This window comes from Pan troglodytes, chromosome 6, assembly GCF_028858775.2.
Source record: "Pan troglodytes isolate AG18354 chromosome 6, NHGRI_mPanTro3-v2.0_pri, whole genome shotgun sequence".
Classification (NCBI taxonomy): Eukaryota; Metazoa; Chordata; class Mammalia; order Primates; family Hominidae; genus Pan; species Pan troglodytes.
In genome coordinates, this window is record NC_072404.2 from 127107984 (window position 1) to 127126966 (window position 18983).

The following is an 18983-nucleotide window of genomic DNA, read 5'->3' on the forward strand; positions in this document are numbered from 1 at the left end:
TACGAGGCTGAAGCTGTAGACAATGGTTTTCTTGGTACTGAGTTACATAAATGTCTTCAACCTTATACAATATTGACACATTTCACCAAGTTAAAAGCCAGGCTTTATTAATAGAAATCTTGTAGTCAGTGGGTTTTTCAGTGTATGTCACATGTATATTTTCTATCATTTTATGAAAACCAGGGAGAAGAGTTGGCATGCAGATAGATTTTTACCACAGCTGTCAAAAGCAGCATTTAACCATGCCCTTATATGCTTGGAAGTTATCTGTTTTATGTCAAGTTTTCTGATGCAAACACATTTTGATGGTTTGACTTGTTAAGTTGGCTCTGGTTAGGCCAATGAATGGTCAGCCAACCAGGTAAATGTTACCCTTTCTATGGGATATTAACCCATACTGTTTGTTACCTTTCTGGTGATTGTTCCCTCTGGCATAAGTGAGCCGTAGTGAGTGTGAAATGCATCTACGTGGCAGGACAACACAAACAGGATCTATCTAAAAAGAAGTCTGGAAATCTCACTATAATAAGATCAAGAGCCGCTTCTATTACAAGTAAAGACATGCTGATGATAGGAGTAAAGACAGAAATATTAAGATTAATCTGGTAATTTTATTTAATATTTACCATTCAGCAGCAACCAACATGAACATGTGGGCTAACAGAATCTCTTAAAATGTTCTGCTATGTAGCTGCTTCAGAAATACACACACATGATAAATTCAAGATAAATTCAACTGCTCACTGCCAAAATTTTTTTTAAAAAATGGCTCCAAGAGCAAATAACACTGATTTATAATGTGCCCAAGCACTAGTCAACAAATCTATTAAATTACACAGGAAAAGGAAATCAAGGAAGCTTTGTTATCTTATGCATGTCATCTTATTTAAATGGAAGGTTTTACTTCTTTAAAGCAACAGAAATATGGAGCTTCACATATATATGTATATATATGAATGTGGTTACAAACACAAAGTGTTATCAAAAGCAAAAGCTAGTTCAAAAAATTTCTGACTGCAAAACTTGCAAGATACAAAGCTAAAATGCATATGTTCCTTTTCTCAATTATGAACACTTTCACTAAACATAAATATTTAACATATATTAATTTTTCCGACATTCAAAATTGTAAAGTCAATATGGCAGAATTGTTAAAAGCACATATGTACAAATATTCTTTTTCCATACATAAAGTATTTGGCATAATTATAACAATCATACTGCATCAACAACTGTTTGCGTTTATTTTTACTTTTTTTTTTTACACATAATGGTATCTCTTATTAAAATTAACCAGTTATATACAAAAATACTTGAACATTTATTATAGAAAACCTCTATAACCAGCCTCAACAGCATATACCTGCTGAATGGTTTCATTAAGAGAATATAAAAAAGTGGTCACTGCCTTCCAGGTAAGCTACCAACAAAACAAACATGGTTAAACTAAAATGAGCTTCCCAACAAAAGAGGGAAAATATTTAACAGTATGATTTAAAATACAGTTCATATCTATTGTCAATTGAGTGTTATAAACAGTCAGTAAAAGAAAAAACAAAGATATAAAATACATTACTACATACAAGGTGCTTTTTTCACACTTCTACAACTGGCATTAGCATCCCTATCTAGACCTAAGATGCTATGTTGCAATATTCAAGCTAGAGAAGTCTACAGCAATCCTCCTTCAAGAGAAAGACGACAGGTCAGCTAAGACAAACTCCACTGGTAAAAGTGGAGAGTCGTGAGGAATTTTTTATTTTGTGCAGGACTGAAAGTTAATGCCCTTGCCTTTTATAAGTCCTTTTGCCATTTAATCGTGCTAATACATTTTCACTAAGTTTTTTTTTTTCTTCACTTAAGCTATTAATTTAATACTGTCTGTATTGATTCCTGAATTCTTGCTAATGGGGCACAGTCATTTGTGCCTCATTAATACTTCAGCATTTGCTCTTGTTCAATGACAAATTTTATATAGGAAACTATCAAGAAAGGAAGCGCAAAATTCAAGTAAACATTTCTTCTGGAGCCTCTTGCTTAATCTAGCTGATTGGAACTCTGAAGCAAATTGCACCTTGAAAAGAAATACAGTAGATACCATGGTGTCAGGGTAGTAAGGGATTTAGCAACCAATTCACAAAATAGAATTTTACGAATGTAGACAGCAGTCAAACAGCAAAAGCAACCTTAAAGAAGTATTTTGTTTCAAGAACAAAACAATTTCCAGTCCCAAGCTTTGCAACCCCTTAAGTATACTGTCTTGCTCGCCTGCTTGAACTTTAATTCTGATGATCTGCACTGATAAACCTTGCCTTATTTACAGAAGTCTTCTAAAATAAGGACCACTGTGTTAGGATGTGCACTGACTTAATAAGCTTTCTCCAAGTATCAAGTATTCAGTAAAAACGATACAACATTGTCACACATTGTATTGTTTGACAATATCGTATTGGTTTTAAGATTAAACTATATAAAAAAAAGTGAACATAAAAAGGTACAAAAGGAGTCTTTATCACTATTTACCACTTTCAAATGAGAAACGTTTTAATGAAATTCAGCCATACTTCATTTAACATCTGGCGTTTTAGATCAGCAACTTTTAATATTGTGCAACATGATATTTAATAAGCAAGTTTTAATTCCATTCATCGAAGGAGCTGAGTAAGTTATTAAAGTGCCTACACTAAATGTCTTCTCATCATACGTCTTATTTTGTAAACGGGCAAAGAATGCATCGCAGGTACATAGAAAAGTGACTTATAACTGAGAGACCTTGCGGGGCAGGGGCCTGGGCCGCGGGCCGGGGTCAGTCCTCCGGGCCCCATTCTCCAGGTGGCTGGATCGCGCTGCCAGAGGTTTGGGGGGCAGCGCGGGCGGCTCCGACGTGACGGGGATGGAGAGGCTGTGAGGTAGCGGGACGGGGCGCCGCAGAGTCCGCTCGTAGACGCTGTACGGGGGCGGAGTCTTGCTCTCCTTGCGCACTGGCTCCTCCCCGCCGTAGCTCGGCACGGGCACCGGCACCGGCACGGGCACCGGCAGGGGGGCCGACTGTTCATTCACCTGATTTTCAAAGCCTGAGGTTTCCGACGTGCTGCACCGGCTGAGAGAAGAAATCCCACTGCTGTAGCTGCCCGACAAGACAGGGGAGTTGGAGATGAGTCCTGGCGAGTGGTACTCCACTGGAGAGGGGGTGAAAGACTGCACAGAGCCCTGCTCCGGGGAGAAGGAAACGAGAGGGAGACACAGCATTGAGTCGTGAACGCAGATGAGCTGAAATGTACGCCCCCACGCGGAGGCCCCGGCCTCCAGCACCCCCAAAGCCGGCTGCAGCCTTTAAGGAGGTGATTAAGGTAAAAGGCCATTATGGTTGGATCCTAATCCAAGCTGACTGTGTCCTTATAAGAGACATTTGGACACACAGGGAGACGTCAGGAATGCGACACACACAGACCTTGCAGGAAGGGCGGTCTGCAAGCCCAGGAGGGAGGCCTCGGGGAAACCAAGGCTGCCACGCATTGATCCTGGACTTCTACCTGCCAGAATTGAGAAAATACATTCCCAGTGTCTAAGTCACCCAGTTTGTGGTATTTTGTGAGGGAAGCCCGAGCAGACGAATACACTCACACTCAAATTTGAGTGTTGTCCTTTGTAGCAATGAAAATGCACACCAGACGTTTATCTGCGAGGGCCACCAGTCCTCGAGTTCAGTTCACCGCCCAGTTTACTCCTTATCATTTTCAGATAGAGGAGAAAGGAGCTGGGCATGGTGGCTCACGCCTGTAATCCCAATACTTTAGAAGGCCGAAGCAGGGATCACTTGAGGCCAGGAGCTTGAGACCAGCCTGGGCAACATGGCAAAACCCCATTTCTACTAAAAATCCAAAGGGTTAGCTGGGCGTGGTGGCTCATGCCTGTAATCCCAGTTCCTCTGGGAGGATCACCTGAACCTTGGGAGGTTGAGACTGCAGTGAGCCGGGAGCCACCAGTGCACTCCAGCCTGGGCAACACAATGAGACCCTGTCTCAAAAAATAAATAAAGGTATCCACCAAGATAATCTGGAGGCACACATTAGTCCTATAGTTTGGAAGAGAGGGAACTGGCCAAAAATCCCAAAAACCAAAAAACGCCATAAAACCTTTGGGGGCGCTATTCACTTTCCCAGCTCAGCAGGGCATGCTGCAGGCCAGGAGCCAGGGCCGCTGAGCACACTCAGCTCAGAGGACCCAGAGAGCTCAGGAGGAGGAGCAGAGGCACCCGAGGTTCTGCACCTGATTTCTCCAGCCATCACTCCAGACTCCAGACTCCTGAGCTGAACTGGCGAACTGGCAGCCCTCGGGGTTGTAGCCTGTGATGTGAGCTGTTTCCTCAGCATTTTTTTAAAAACCTAATTTAGTTAATTTTTAACATTTCAAATTTCACATGAAACTCCAGAATTCTGGCAGTTCATAAAGAACTAGAAGTTCTGGCCACAATGGCACACATTCTCTTAATAGAGATAATCTTTAAAAGCTGAGAAGGGCTGTCCCTTTTCACTTTGCCAGTCCCCACTATGCCACGTGGGGACTACACCCGGCCTCCTTCATTTGTGTCAGCTGTCTGGCCACATTTGGCATCTGAGTTTGTTACTTTCCCAACTAGTATCCCAAGGAAAACGAGTCCTAAGATAGATGCTCTGTGAAAAGAGGGTTCCGCTGGGAAATGCTGCACACTGTATACTCCTTGTGTATATTCAAAACATATTCGCATTTTCAAGGCTTAGAATAAAGGAATACAAATAATTTTGTTCAGTCCAGTGTTTTCCAAACTTACTTGACTATAGACCTTTTCTCCCCCGCTTATTACATAATGTCCTGGAAAACTAGTGTTCTATGGTATACACTTTGAGAAATGCTATCTTAAGCTAACTTGACTGTGGTTTCTCTTTGTAAACAAAATAACGCTGGTAGATACACATCCTGTCATTTAGTAGGAGCCTATCATTAAAGCCAATTAAGAGTTCCCAATTCACTGCTACCTCTGTCAAAAGTTAGACCTGAAATTCAAAATATGGCAGGTCAGCTCAGTCTTCGCTGTAGGGTTAGACCCATAGTTTGATGGCTGGCTGGGGTAAAAAAAAAAAACCCAAAACCCCACTGAACTCTATCAGTTAAGGCAGCACACTGCAAGGCTAGTAACATGGTAGCAGTGTGCCCCCTAATGTAACCCAGGAGGTATAACACAAATGTTCGATCTATGTTCTCTTCCTTCAAACCCTACATATAAAGACATGGCTTCGAACTGCATATGGCCAGTAAAAATGTACACAGGTCTGCTGAGAGACAGTATATACCAGCTTGCTAAGACTATTTTATAGCTATTCAAACATTTTTAGCTCTTGGGTTCTTTTTAATGTTTAAGAATTAATCTCTTAAGACTTATTTTCTTACTACCCAACAAAATTTAAGTTGAAAAATACAGATGATAATTCCATAGCAACGTGTGGGAGCTCTGTGTGAGTAAGGGCAAATGTAAAAGTGCGGAAAAGCCATGTTGCTTTCCTTTCTATCACATCAAGGTGACAGGCTATGACTTCCAGAGTGAATGCTGTCACAGGTACTTCATAATAACAGCTGCATTACAGAATGAGAACAAAACGAGCAAATCACTTGCACTTACCCGCGAATTTCTACGTCAGAAATTCTGGCAATGCAAGGGAATCACACTTCTTTCAATTTTCTCCATTTTGCGGGGGGAGGCGGGTTGTTCTCCCGTTTCTCAATTTCTATCAGCAACTATCGTTAGCACCACAGATGCACTGGATCGCAACCTGCCCCTATGTGTTTGTAGAGGCTAATTTGTCTTTTGCACATTAGCTAGAACTAGCTCATCAACACAAAGGACATGGAGTGTGTAAATCCTAAGTCACTCAGGTACAAAATCATTCTTTCGACACACTTCATATTTGCCTCTGGTGCAGCAGTTCTGAACACCAATCTCTCACGTATTGACAATCCTTGAAGCCGGTCTGATTCAATTTGGATAGAGACTAAATATTATTCTTTATCTTCATGAGGGATTTTTTATGTTTAAAGATGTTAAATAGCCCATGTCTACAAACCAATTCGAATGTCTGACCTTTACAGCTTTCCAGTTTGTTCCCTAGAAATCTTTTAAATCCATATTACTGCCTTGTTTTTCATGATCAAGTATGTATTTCTAATGTAAATTAGAAACTTGGTATAAAATATTAACAGAGAAGTTAGGTTTGGCTTTGACAAAATGGGTTTGGCTGACGATAAAGGCAAAAAGACACAGAATATTTAGTAGATCTTGATACTGATGTTTCTCAATCTAAGTGTGTGTGTGTGTGTGTGATGTACCTTAAACTAAAAGGCCAGGCTGAAAGTTTCCTAGGAGGTACATTAGGACCACATTCCTTTCCTAATTCAGTATATGCACTGACTTCAGTCTGCAAGTTCTCACTGCTACCATTTGGAGAATGAGGCTAATAATCGAAAAACAAATGGCTGCGTTCGTGCAGGAGGTACCCAGAAGGGAAAGTCCAGTGTTGTTTTTCTCAACCAGCTTCCCCTATCCCTGATTGATAAGTTCTTTGCCTTGCCCCTGCAAATTAAAGCACCTTTTGATATATCTGGGATGAGTCTTAGAGAAAAAGAAACCTGGGCCAGTCTCTAGCCTCAGTCGAAAGAAGGGCCTTTACCTTCAATGGAGATCGCCCGGCAGGCGAGGGGGATACTGATGTCGTGTGTCTTGCTGGTGAAGCTGTCAATGGGGAGAGAGATAACATTTCAATTAAGAAAAACCAGACGATTGACTATCTGCACATGCCCTCTGTGTTACAAACCCAAACAGAAGATCCAGTGCATAAGGACCTTCTAAGCAAAGGGGGTGGTGAGGATGGGGGAGAAGCTAAATGATGCCTGTTTAGAATGGGTTCTCACAAAGGGTGGCACTGCCAAGATATGGGAGCATCAGTGAAAAGTTACCATGGCATATATGATGCTTTGACTATTGACAGGTTCCCAAACTGATCCAATGTCCTTTCCGTGTCCCCAAAGTCCAGGTGCTTCTGCACTGCTTGATCTGTCTCATAAGGTGCCTTTAGGTGTGAGATGCTAGGGAGCAGTTCTTGGGGAACAGCTGTTGACTTTGGCGTGAGCACCAATGGGAACACCATGGCCACCCCAGCAGCCTGGAACAGGTCTACGGGAATATATTTAATCAGCTCCCCCCAAACAACCCCAGTACCCCCCAAATAGGTAGAAAACCCTTGGCCATGGCCATACAACAGGTGCATGGTTTTCCATTTCTTCCCCTAATGCTTGTACTCAGGTCTTCCCATTATCCCCTGGTGGTGGGTCTCTATGGATTTCATCATCGTGGCCAAGAAGAGTGAACTGTTTGCTTTTTCTCACTAGATTTTCAAGTCCTACACCTGGGACACAGCATGTGTGATAGCACTGTTCCTGTGTGCATGCTTGTATAGCAAATCCAGCTCTCTAAAGCATAGCCCTGTATGGTAAAGGCTGGCCGTGACACAGTCAACAGGGTGAGAGTCAGCCACATTTCTCAATTCCACAGAGACGTTTCGGTGAACTCTGGGTATGTTGCTCTGTGATTAGCTGCCACTCTCCCAGCTGTCACAGTGAGGTTTGTAACTCACAACTACTGAAAGGCTGTAAGGAAGAAAGACAGTTACAGAGCCCCACAACATGACCACAGATGATGACATAAGAACAGACCATGAGAGCAATCAGTGCAGAAGGGATGGCAGCCCTGCCAGTTAACTTGGGAGGGGTAAGGTCATCTGTGTGCTCTGGGTCCTAAGGGGTCAGGGAGAGTGCTCCATGATCACACTGGTAGTGTGCAGCCTCTCTCTTGCACTCTTGAATGCTGGGGCATGCTGTCAGCACGTGTCACATTCTAATACCAGCCTTAGTTCTCCTATCCTGTTGATTGTGGGTGCTGATTATGGAAGAAAATCACATCTGTATGGAGAAGCTCATCCTGACGGAGAACTATGTTCCTGCCTTAACGGTGGCAGAAAGTTGATTGTTCCCTCGGACCCTCTTCCTCTTGACTCAGGCAGTTGCTGACACCACCATGGTGGCCCCTGCAACCACAGCATATTTGCATCAATATTATTCCCTAAAAAATGCTTTTCAGGTTCTCAACTTTAGGGACACAACCAGGTTTAAAATGGAGACTACCTGAATATATGTACATTGTGAATGAGATACAAATAGTTTGGCCGATAAGTTTTAGGCCTCTGTACACATACTGATATACTAATGCAGGTGATCAATAAGCTTAAAGTTATTTCTTGTTTTCTTTGAAGACCTCATATGTCTCTCAAAAATTATTGGTGACTTGACTTTTGGCTTTGACAAGTATAGAGTAAACTAGGTGGCACATAGTTTATGGTGTTTTGTGGCAAGGTCTCACTTTGTTGCCCAGGCTAGAGTGCAGTGGCTCAATCTTGGCTCACTGCAACCTCTGCTTCCTGGGCTCAAGCAGTTCTCCCACCTAAGCCTCCCAAGTAGCTAGGACTAGAGGTGTGTGCCACCATGCCTGGCTAATTTTTGCATTTTTTTTTTGTAGAGATGGGGTTTTGCCATGTTGTACAGGCTTCTCTCAAAACTCCTGGGCTCAAGTGATCTGCCTGACTTGGCCTCCCAAAGTGCTGGGATTACAGGTGTGAACTACCTTATTTGGCCCAGGCTGAAGTGCAGTGGTGCCATCTTGGTTCACTGCAACCTCCGTCTTCTGGGCTCAAGCCATCCTCCCAAGTAGCTGGGACTACAGGCGTGTACCACCACACCTGGCTAATTTTTATATTTTTTGTAGAGACGGGGTTTCGTCATGCTGCCCAGGCTGGTCCCAAACTTGTGAGTTCAAGTGATCCACTCACCTTGGTCTCCCAAAATGCTGGGATTACAGGCATAAGCCAAAACACCTGGCCAAGATTTTGCTGCTTAAACGACCACCTGAGGGGATGTGGTACCCTGAATCAACCCTTTGCGAAATATAGTCCTTGCATAAAGACCTCTCAAAGCAACAGATAACTATGGATGCAAAGTTAATGACTCTGATAAGCTTATGGAGCGTAACTGTTAGTCAATGGCTATTTAGAGGCAACTGGAAACTTTGGCATCAGTCCTGAATAAGACTGAAGAGAGTAGCTGAGTTAGCGGAGGTTGATAAGAATGAAGTGGTTCAAAGTGAAGGTTAGAGAAGATGCTAGTGGCCTACCAAGGTTAGGGTGCCTCCCCGAATTTGAGAATGGTGGCTTGGTAAAGAGCACTCTATAAAATCTGTCCGAGAGGCTTACTTGGAACAGACCACTGTTTGACCCCGTGTAATAGAAGTTCAGGAAAGAGGGAGACAATTGTCAAGGAATTATGCAGCTACTAAGGTTTTTATCCCAGAAATCAAATGCCTACCTTTCTCTCAGGAATTCAGGACAAGCTGGAGTAGTCAATACAAGTTATTTTATAAAAGTGATCATTCAAATGCTTCAAATACCCACCAGTCTGTGTGGGTCTTGGAGGGACAGGGGGAGAGATAAGTTTCCCACTATCCGACATGTTCTTGGCTTCCTTCCCACTGTCCAGGCTCCAGCTGCTAGGGGTGGGGTTCACAGCTGGAAGGGAATAACACAGCTAAAAACACACGGCCCAGCTTTGCCCTGCCAATGCTTGAGATCTTAGAAGAAAGTCAGAATTATCCAGAATGAAAAAACTAACTGGATGAAAAACAAAACAGGAAACTTCTTGAATACTAAACCTTTATTTAATTGGCTGCCTAACAGTTATAGTTACCATTTAACCGGGCGCTAACAAGTCTCTTTCTTTATTTCCCTTAATGCTGTCAAAGGGAACTACAAATCTTTACACTGGGGTGTAAAACTTGCTGAGAATTACAAATGTGTTTAGATGCTGGATAACAGATGGAAGATGTAGTCACTGGACTATTTTAAAACTTGGTTTTTAGTAGACATTTCTGGACAAGTGACACCTAAAAATGGAGAAGGCAATGACATACTAATATTTTAACTATTTGGCAGAATTCTTGGGAAAGAACAGCCATGCCATATTATCTCATTGATAACTCTTTCTGAAATCAATGAATTACACTGAAATATGTCCTTAAAAAATGATTTGGAATATGGACAGTGTCATTCTTATTTTGTAATTTGTCTGCTCTGTGCTTCGATAAGATGCAGGAATATGGGGCAATCCTGGCAGGAATAAGGGCAGGACACGCTGGCTGTAAATAGCCACTATGCAATGAGGTTTACAACAGCAAATCTGAGTTCCAGTGACTCACTCCCTGTATAGACACTGCCATCTGGTGGGCATGTTGAGAATTTCAACATTTTACCACTCGACCATTTTCATTTAATGGGATGGAGTTATCACTCTTAAAATTCTTTTTCTCTATTCTTTTAAATTTGCATTGTGGTTTTCTTTAGTAGAAGGGGTGAGAAAAATACCACATTCCTTAGTTCTACTGACAAAGATGAACATGTGACTTGTAACATTAAAGCTAAATTTGTGTTTTAAAATAATTTTGCCTAAGACTTCACTAATTTCCATCTCCCAAGGAAAGTTCTAATGTAGCAGTGTACCCAAATGACAATAGTTTACTTCTTAATGAGGGCAATTCAACGGCACTTTCCCAGACTATTTCATTAACGACTCGATTCATCGGCCTGGGGAACTGCTCTTATTTTTGAGGCTTGACCCTGAGAGAGGTGAATGGGTGACTTGCTGCAAGCCCCGACCCCATAGCTGAGGAAATTGTGTTTAATCTGCTCTTCATCTTCTGCTGTGTTGCAGACTGATCCTAATTGGCTATTTACTGCTATCCATGTGTTTGGTTCTCATTTTGTGTGACCTTGAGGCAGGGCACACTCCATTATGCACTGGATTGCAATTCTTAAATGGTATTTAATTGTACAAGAGCCGTATCTGAGTCACAACAAACAACACATGAGTTGGCTGAATGAGCTTTGTAAGGGAGATGAAGGATGGGACCACCGAATCGATCTGGGTGAAGCTATTTTCATTGTGCTGAACAAGGAGCCTAATTGGCAACTTTGTTTCAGGAAGAGGAGGCATTGCCTGGGTGACTCACTGGATGATAACAAAAAGCCATTAAACATAGGCGTTCCTATCTTGCTCAGATTCTGCTGTTAAAATCTTATAGTAGGAAAACAGCTTTTGAAGAATTATCATGAATAACTGTCTTTCATTAATCCCCTAAAGAGCATACTAGTCCTGATCATTAAAGAGCTAGAGCACTGCTTTCCACACAGACACACAGAAGACTGGAGAACATGAGGATAAAACAAGCCCTTACACATTCCAGGACTGACCATGGGGCTGGCCTTACCTTTTTCAGGTGCAGAGAGATTTGGGTCACTGCGTGGCAAGGCCCCATCTCCAATATGATTAAACAGCATCCTCTGCAAAGTTACAAGGGTTGATTTTTATGATGTGATATACGGGCATGTGAAACCTTTCAGAAAATGAGATGATTATATCTCCTCAGTAAAACTTTTTGTTCAAAATAATTTTTATGTGATATGATGAGCCTAGGAACAAATAATTTAATTATATTTAAGTAAAGGGGTGGGAAGAGCCTTAGGTTTTGAGAAAGAGTGTTTGAAAAGTTTGTATTACATTTTAAATATAAATGGTAAATGTTCATAATAAAATGTAAAAAATAAAATAAATAGTAAATAGCAGTTGTGCTATGAAGTTCTTTTTTTTCTTTTCTTTTTAGAGATGGAATCTCACTATATTGCCCAGGCTGGTCTTGAATGCCTGGGCTCAAGCAGTCCTTCCAACCTTGGCCTCCCAAAGTGCTGGGATTACAGGCATGAGCCACCACACCTGGCCTGTGTGGAGTTCTTTGTAAATACAAATGCTACAGTGGTGATATAAAACAGAAATAAGAATTAAAGGAGAAATATTAGTTCAAAAAATCACTAGTGAATGAAATTTAACCCCTGCATGTTAAAAATCATTTATTAGGTAAAAAATATATGAAATAATTGATAGTCTACAATTTTTAACTTATAAAAATGCCAGTTTTACATGGTTTTACCTAATATATTAAATAGAAAGTACCAAGTCCTTATAAGTAGATGTACTACAGCAATGCACACTATTGAAATTTTGGCAACATATATACTGCTTCCAATTTTACTAAAACCAGAAAACCTGGGAGGCTAATCAGAGAAGGCTTTCAGAGTTGCCCATGCTGACAACAAGTTCTCCTGGAGCAGAACAAACTGAGAAATTCCCTTGCAGCTTCATCAAGTGACAAAGGGAAATAGCTAGTCCAGCCAAATGCACTCAGATATAATTTCTACAAGACATCAGCGTTGTGCAGAGGCGGTACCCTGGGACTTTCAGGAGGATCACACAATCAATCAGCAAAGACAAACCAATGAAGCCAAATCCCACTCTCTCTCATCCACTTCCGGATGTGGCTACAGACTTCTGCCAGGATGGTGTAGAAAAACAGAAATTAGCTGGAGTAGAAATAACTATTTTTCTCTGCTCCTAAACTATTCCCAAATCTTTAAAACTCAGGGCTACCCATGAATCTTCAACTTTGAAACCACCCTTCCCTTCAAGGCTCTTGAAGTGCCCAAGGGCTGAGCCCAAGCCTCTGCTCTCAGAAAAACAGGGATCACTTCAAAACCAAGTTCAGGCAGGGGGTGAGGGCCAAGCTCCCTTACTTGCATGAGCAGTTGACAGGGAAAGGCTGAGGACTGAACCGCTCTTTTCTCATGCATTCAAGAATGGCAAAGGCAAACAAATTGCTCCTATACTCATGGGTACCCAGATAGGAATCGATTGCAGCTCTTTTAAATAGGTCTAGGCAAAGGCAAAGACTGCTGGGCAGGAGAATGCTTCTCTTCAAGGGTATTTGCCTAGTTTAAGAGGTTCCCCCAGACTTCTGTTACATACACAGGGCATGCAAACACAGGTACTTTATTCACCCAACTACTTTGCATAATGTTTAAGAAGCAGCAATGAAATAGATCAAGGAGGGTAAATTTCCCATTTCCCTTTTAGCATCACTGCCAAGCAACTACCATGTGTCCCTATCAGAAATATGGCTCAGGGCCGGGAGTGGTGGCTTATGCCTGTAATCCCAGCACTTTGGGAGGCCAAGGCAGGTGGATCACCTGAGGTCAGGAGTTCGAGACCAACCTGGCCAACATGGCAAAACCCCATTTCTATTATAAATACAAAAATTAGCCATGTGTGGTGGTGGGCACCTATAATCCCAACTACTCGGGAGGCTGAGACAGGAGAATTGCTTGAACCCAGGAGGTGGAGGTTGCAGTGAGCCAGGATTGTGCCACTGCACTCTAGCCTGGGTGACAGCGAGATCCTGTCTCAAAAAAAAAAAAAAAAAAGATGGCTCAGGCAGAAATTTCTAACCATGGGCAGAAAACAGAGGTGCAATCTTCACCAGCTGGACTGGTCTGACACTGCCCAGCTGCTTGCTTTTGGCAGCTACCATGTGTTTCTGCAGAGATAGGTAAGCAATTCCAGAATCGTCCTTGTTTTCTAGTTTCTCTACCCTACAAGGAGTACCTGCGAAGGCTCCACAGGTGTTGGATAGATGGCACTGCATGGTCTCTCTCTTGGGGACAGGCAAGAGTTTTCTCGGGAATGTTTGTGTTTGTCAGACAACAAAGGAGAAGCTGGGAAGAGAAGGAGAGAGAGGATCATCAGCATGGTAGTGGTGCTGCACCTGTTTGGAGGTGAGAGCCTGAACGTGTGGCAGCTGGCCACAGTTCCCAGGACTAGAAGGTTCTCTGGGCACCCTCAGTCTTCCCCACACTCTGGCACTGACCTCTGGCACTCGATGGAGCAGAACTTGTCACATTAGGTGAAGCCGAGTGAGTAGAACTCAAGCTTGAGGTAGATGGACTTGGCTGGAAACACACAGGGAGCTATTATCACACCCTGATTAAAGGTTTCCCACGACACTGACGTATTTGAAACAAAATCATCAACTTTTTTTCAAATTAGCAAAAAAAAGTCCATTTAACAATATAGAAAATCTTAATAACTTAGATTGACAAAGAAGTCTGCATGAATTAATAAAAAGTCTGAGATTTTGACTCCTGCCAAAGGAATGCCTTCGTGTTAGATTCAGCTATACACTGTGACTTCGTACCAGTTAGCAGTGCATTCCTTCATTGAGGTATAAGTAGAATGACTTCCAGCCTAGGGCCCAAAAATAGGTGAGTGCATCTAAAAGGCATAAAATATGTCGTCTTGTTATCTGTACAAGTATGTTCAAAGCATGAATTTGGAAATAAGTGTTATGTCTCCTTTCCAAAGATAGTGGTGAGGAAAATTTCAGCTTAGTCTTACTGAACTATCATAAATGCCATATTAGTAGTGTTTAAATAAAATGTTTGCTTGCAGGAGTTATACTGGCTCTAAAATCCCTAAAAACTACATTTTTCTTGTATAAAAAAAATACCTTTGGAAACTTTCTGATATGTACATAAGTAAAGAGAATTTTAAAACAGACCCTCAAATCATGTCTTTTTTTCTTTTTTCTTTGAGACACAGTCTCGCTTTGTTGCCCAGGCTGGAGTGCAGTGACATGCTCTCGGCTCACTGCAACCTCCTCCTCCCAGGTTCAAGCGATTCTCCTGCCTCCGCCTCCCGAGTAGCTGGGATTACAGGCATGCGCCATCATGCCCCGCTAACTTTTGTATTTTTGGTAGAGACGGGGTTTCACCATGTTGGTCAGGATGGTCTCGAACTCCAGATCTCAAGGTGATTCGCTCACCTCGGCCTCCCAAAGTGTTGGGATTACAGGCATGAGCCACTGCACCTAGCCAAATCATGTCTTCTTAAAGAAAAAAAAAGCCATTTTGGAATGCTAAGAGGGGCCGGGCGCAGTAGCTCATGCCTGTAATCCCAGCACTTTGGGAGGCCAAGTTGGGCAGATCACTTGAGGTCAGGAGTTCGAGACCAACCTGGCCAACATAGTGAAACCCCGTCTCTACTAAAAATACAAAAATTAGTCGGGCGTGGTGGTACATGCCTGTAATCCCAGCTACTCACGAGGCTGAGGCACGAAAACTGTCTGAGCCCAGGAGGCGGAGGTTGCAGTGAGCCAAGATCGCACCACTGCACTCCAGACTGGGAGACAGAGTGAGACTCGTTAAAAAAAAAAAAAAGCAAGCTAAGAGGCAGCTAGTGAGTGGCAACACACTCTGAGAGTCCTGGACTGCAGAAGGAACTTGGGGCAGGTCTCAGAGCTGAACCTTGTGCAGCGTGCCTAGGCTTTTCCATCGCTTGCTGATGTTGTCTTAAAGCGATGGGGCAGTTTTAAGAGAAACGTCTTTGTAGACTCTAGAGACCCATAAAGCAAGAAGAGTGTTTAAAGGTTTGTCCTTAAGCCAAGTTCTTGCTTGTTGGTCTGTTCATCAGCACAGCAGAATGAACAGAAACACTCATGATTGAGACAGAAAAGGAATAAACACAACCAGACAAAAAGCTAATTAAGTACCTGCATGTTAAAGACTTCATCAGAGCTTTCTGATTGCCCTGTAATATTGCTTACTTCAGCAGAAGCTTGTGAGGACAGTGAGGAGGAAGAATATCGGTTGACAGCTGGGTAACTTAACGGGCTGTTTCAGGGGGAAAAAAAAGGTCATTAACTCAGTCTCCAAACTGTACTTTATCATGTGCTAGAATGCTATGAAACCAAAGTGGGGAAAATACATTCCATTTTGTTTTCTCCTGTTTGCCTCAATATAATCAAATGTTTGAGTTTATTTATTTCTCATGCTGTTGCTGTTTTACTGGTGGCAGAGGTCTGCAGCTGCCTTGCGGGTTAGTTATTTCATTAAGAAATAGCGTATTTGACAAATTGTGCCATAAAGAATGAGAGAACCATTCCAGATCATCTTGCGGGTGAGGCCAAATTGTAAGATAATTTGGAATATGACTTACCTGCGTCTAGGAATTACCCTGGTACCATCTGGGCTCACAGAAGCAGGTGCTGAGTTTCTACACACACGAGGGCTTCCGTTAGGAAAATGGACAGGACTGGCTTGCATACAAGCAGAGAACTCCTAAAGATGTAGTAAAGGAAATATCTCATTACAGTAATGATTTGGGCAAAATAACTTAAGAGACAGGTTAGCATACTAGGCACACATCCTAATTGCCATCAAGTCTTCACATAGGGAGCTATTAAAGCAAGTTCCAGTATTATTTGGCTTTCCCTCACTTACATTTGTGTTTTCCCAAAAGGAAAGCCTCGCAAATAGCAGACAAGGCAATTGTATTTGAGGGCTCCCTGGTAAAACAGTGCAGTTTGGTAGAAAAACCACAAGATGTCACTATTGGATACATCATCATCCCTTTAACAAGCAAACGGCAGTGATCAGGCTGCCCCGCCATGGACACCTAAGTATACATACCTGTATCCCTAAGCTCGACTTCATCACAAAGAATTGGTCAACCAGCTTTTTGTGAAGGGGTCTCATATCTTGAGGTACAAACTTCTCATGCACGGCCAAACCAAATTCCAGAATCTGTGCCTTAATTCACAACATAAGGAAAAAACCTCACATCAATGACTACCTCTCACTAAGTGCCTGCTATGGGCCGAGCACTTTACTACGCATTTCGCTTGCATTATTGCTAATCCTCTGCCTCTGACAAGGTAGGAACAGTTGTCACTTTACAGGTGAAGAAAAACTGAGGATCTGAAAAATCCGGCATGGATAAAAGACAAATGGGGATTAGAACTTGGTTCTGATTTCAGACTTAATTTTCCTACTCCCCCAGGCTTCTTTCCCATGTATTTTAGATCTATAATTATAATGCCTCGTAACAGTTATGTGTCCCTTTGGCCCCTTCCTTCTCTCCCCAGGGTGGAGAAGGAATAGGGGCATGTGCTGCTCACTGTTAAGAGGGCCGGCAATTCTCCCTTAAAGATCTCTTCTTTGCATGGCACCCTCTCCCCTACATTTCCCTCTCTCTCCCACTAGGTTCCTCTGTGCTCATCCATCCCTCCCACAGACTTTCAGAATCTGCCAGGGAGGATGGAAAAAACAAAACAAAAAGGAATTCTATGACAGTTTCCATGCTTCTTGTTTTTGTTTAAAAAGATTATTCCTGGCCAGGCGCGGTGGCTCACGCCTGTAATCCCAGCACTTTGGGAGGCCAAGGTGGGTTGATCACAAGGTCAGGAGTTCAAGACCAGCCTGGACAACACAGTGAAACGCTGTCTCTACTAAAAATACAAAAATTAGCCAGGTGTGGTGGCATGTGCCTGTAGTTCCAACTACTCGAGTGGCTGAGGCAGGAGGATTGCTTGAATCCGGGAGGTGGAGGTTGTAGTGAGCCAAGATCACGCCACTGCATTCCAGCCTAGGTGACAGAGCTAGACTCTGTCTCCAAAAAAAAAAAAAAAAGAAAAAAGAAAAAACCCCCAAAAACATTATTCATATTCACTTATAATTCAACAAGAAAGCAGGTCCTACTTAAAAAACTTTCCTGCAGTGAGGATCCGAAGAGATGAAGGTAAACATTCAACCTTCCTTTGTTCAACCATCAACAGTGTGTGATTCCTTTGATTCGAGCAGCAGCTGTCTTTTGTATTTTAAAAATGCCCCCCATGCTAACATGGTCAAAAGGACAAATTCCATAGACTGGGAGGAAAACGAATCCTATATCACCACAAGGTTTTGTTGTTATTGTTGCTGTTTTTAATCTTTGCAGCTCGTGAAGATTTTAGGTTGAAAGCTCAGGTCAAACAGGACTGACCCTGGCGGGTTGGGGCATCCAGCACCTTCCCTAAGGGACGGGGCTCTGGATGCTGCCCACTGCCAGCATATTTGCATAACAAATATCAAGGATGCCTTTGAAAGGCACACTTGGAGTGCAGTGTGTATGAGGCATAAAGGGAGAGGCTACATCTGTGATGAGGACATGGAAGGGATGTAGGAAGTGGATCTAAACGCAGAGGCCCCCAGTCTTCTCCATTTTAAACACTAGCGTTGGGTGACTTCCCTTTTGTTCACAGAATGTTGCAAGTTGGGTTATCTGGGAAGTAGACTCCAGCATGGATTTCATAATGTTTATCAGGGTGTACCTTGGGATTGATGCCTGTCAGAGGGAGGGACAGAAGCCGGACTTGACAAGAAAAGAAGTTGAGCTGCACAGCAGTCCTGTCAGCTACTGCCAAACCCAAGGGACCTCTGGAATGTTCTTAAAAATTTATCTGTATTTTAATCTTTTTAGAGACAGAGTCTCACTCTGCTGCCCAGGAAGGAATGCAGTGGTGTGATCATAGCTCACTGCAACCTCGAACTCCTGGGCTAAGGTGATCCTCCCACCTCAGCCTCCCAAGTAGCTGGGCCTACAGGCATGCACCACCACACCCAGCTAGTTTTTAGGTTTTTGTAGAGATGGGGTCTTGCTATGTTGCCCAGGCTAGTCTTGAACTCCTGGTGTCAGATGATCCTCCTACCTCAACCTCTGGACCTTTAATGGTCTGTCAGAGTTGTCCTGTGTTGGTCCCAAATGGCCAGGCTTTCTATTGCTTCCTCAGTATGGGATGTGCACCACTGAGAAGGTAGCAACCTTGGGCCAAGTGGCTCTCTGCAGTGGAGGCAATCCCTGAAGGGCCTGACAGCTGGAGATGTCTGTTGAGAGCCACATTTCCTGCAGCTGAGGCAGAGTAAGTCTGTCCTGCAAGGAGCACTGGGGTGGTGCATGTCTCTGTCCTCTAGAGAGTTTATCTGAACTACTTTGCAGAGGTCCAGAGAAGGATGGTGCCCTCTCCAGTCCACCTCCCCACAGAGATGATGAGACTTGGCCAAAGGCACATTGACAGTCACGTGCACTGCTTGTCTTATAACAGAGATCTCACATTTTCTAGGCCATGGCTCTTTCCACAAGGTTTCAGGAAC

The 18983-nt window shown here is 42.9% G+C and overlaps 1 protein-coding gene across 11 annotated transcripts in view; it reads right to left on the reverse strand.

Annotated features, from left to right (window-relative positions):
* Positions 1-591: 591 nt before the first annotated feature.
* Positions 592-18983, reverse strand: part of DOCK4 (dedicator of cytokinesis 4) — a 472223-nt gene continuing 453831 nt past the window's right edge. For 5 of the 11 annotated variants that reach the window (XM_519315.8, XM_009453992.5, XM_063815007.1 and 2 more), the window contains 9 exons: positions 16485-16604; positions 16012-16133; positions 15566-15686; positions 13886-13967; positions 13624-13733; positions 11399-11471; positions 9531-9644; positions 6702-6763; positions 592-3210 (listed from right to left, as the gene is read on the reverse strand). In XM_519315.8, coding sequence (XP_519315.6) covers positions 2758-3210; positions 6702-6763; positions 9531-9644; positions 11399-11471; positions 13624-13733; positions 13886-13967; positions 15566-15686; positions 16012-16133; positions 16485-16604 — 1257 coding nt within the window. In that variant the 3' untranslated portion in view covers positions 592-2757. Of the gene's footprint in view, positions 3211-6701; positions 6764-9530; positions 9645-11398; positions 11472-13623; positions 13734-13885; positions 13968-15565; positions 15687-16011; positions 16134-16484; positions 16605-18983 lie in introns of those variants that run through there. The other 6 variants (XM_054656239.2, XM_054656240.2, XM_054656241.2 and 3 more) reach the window with 5 other exon arrangements.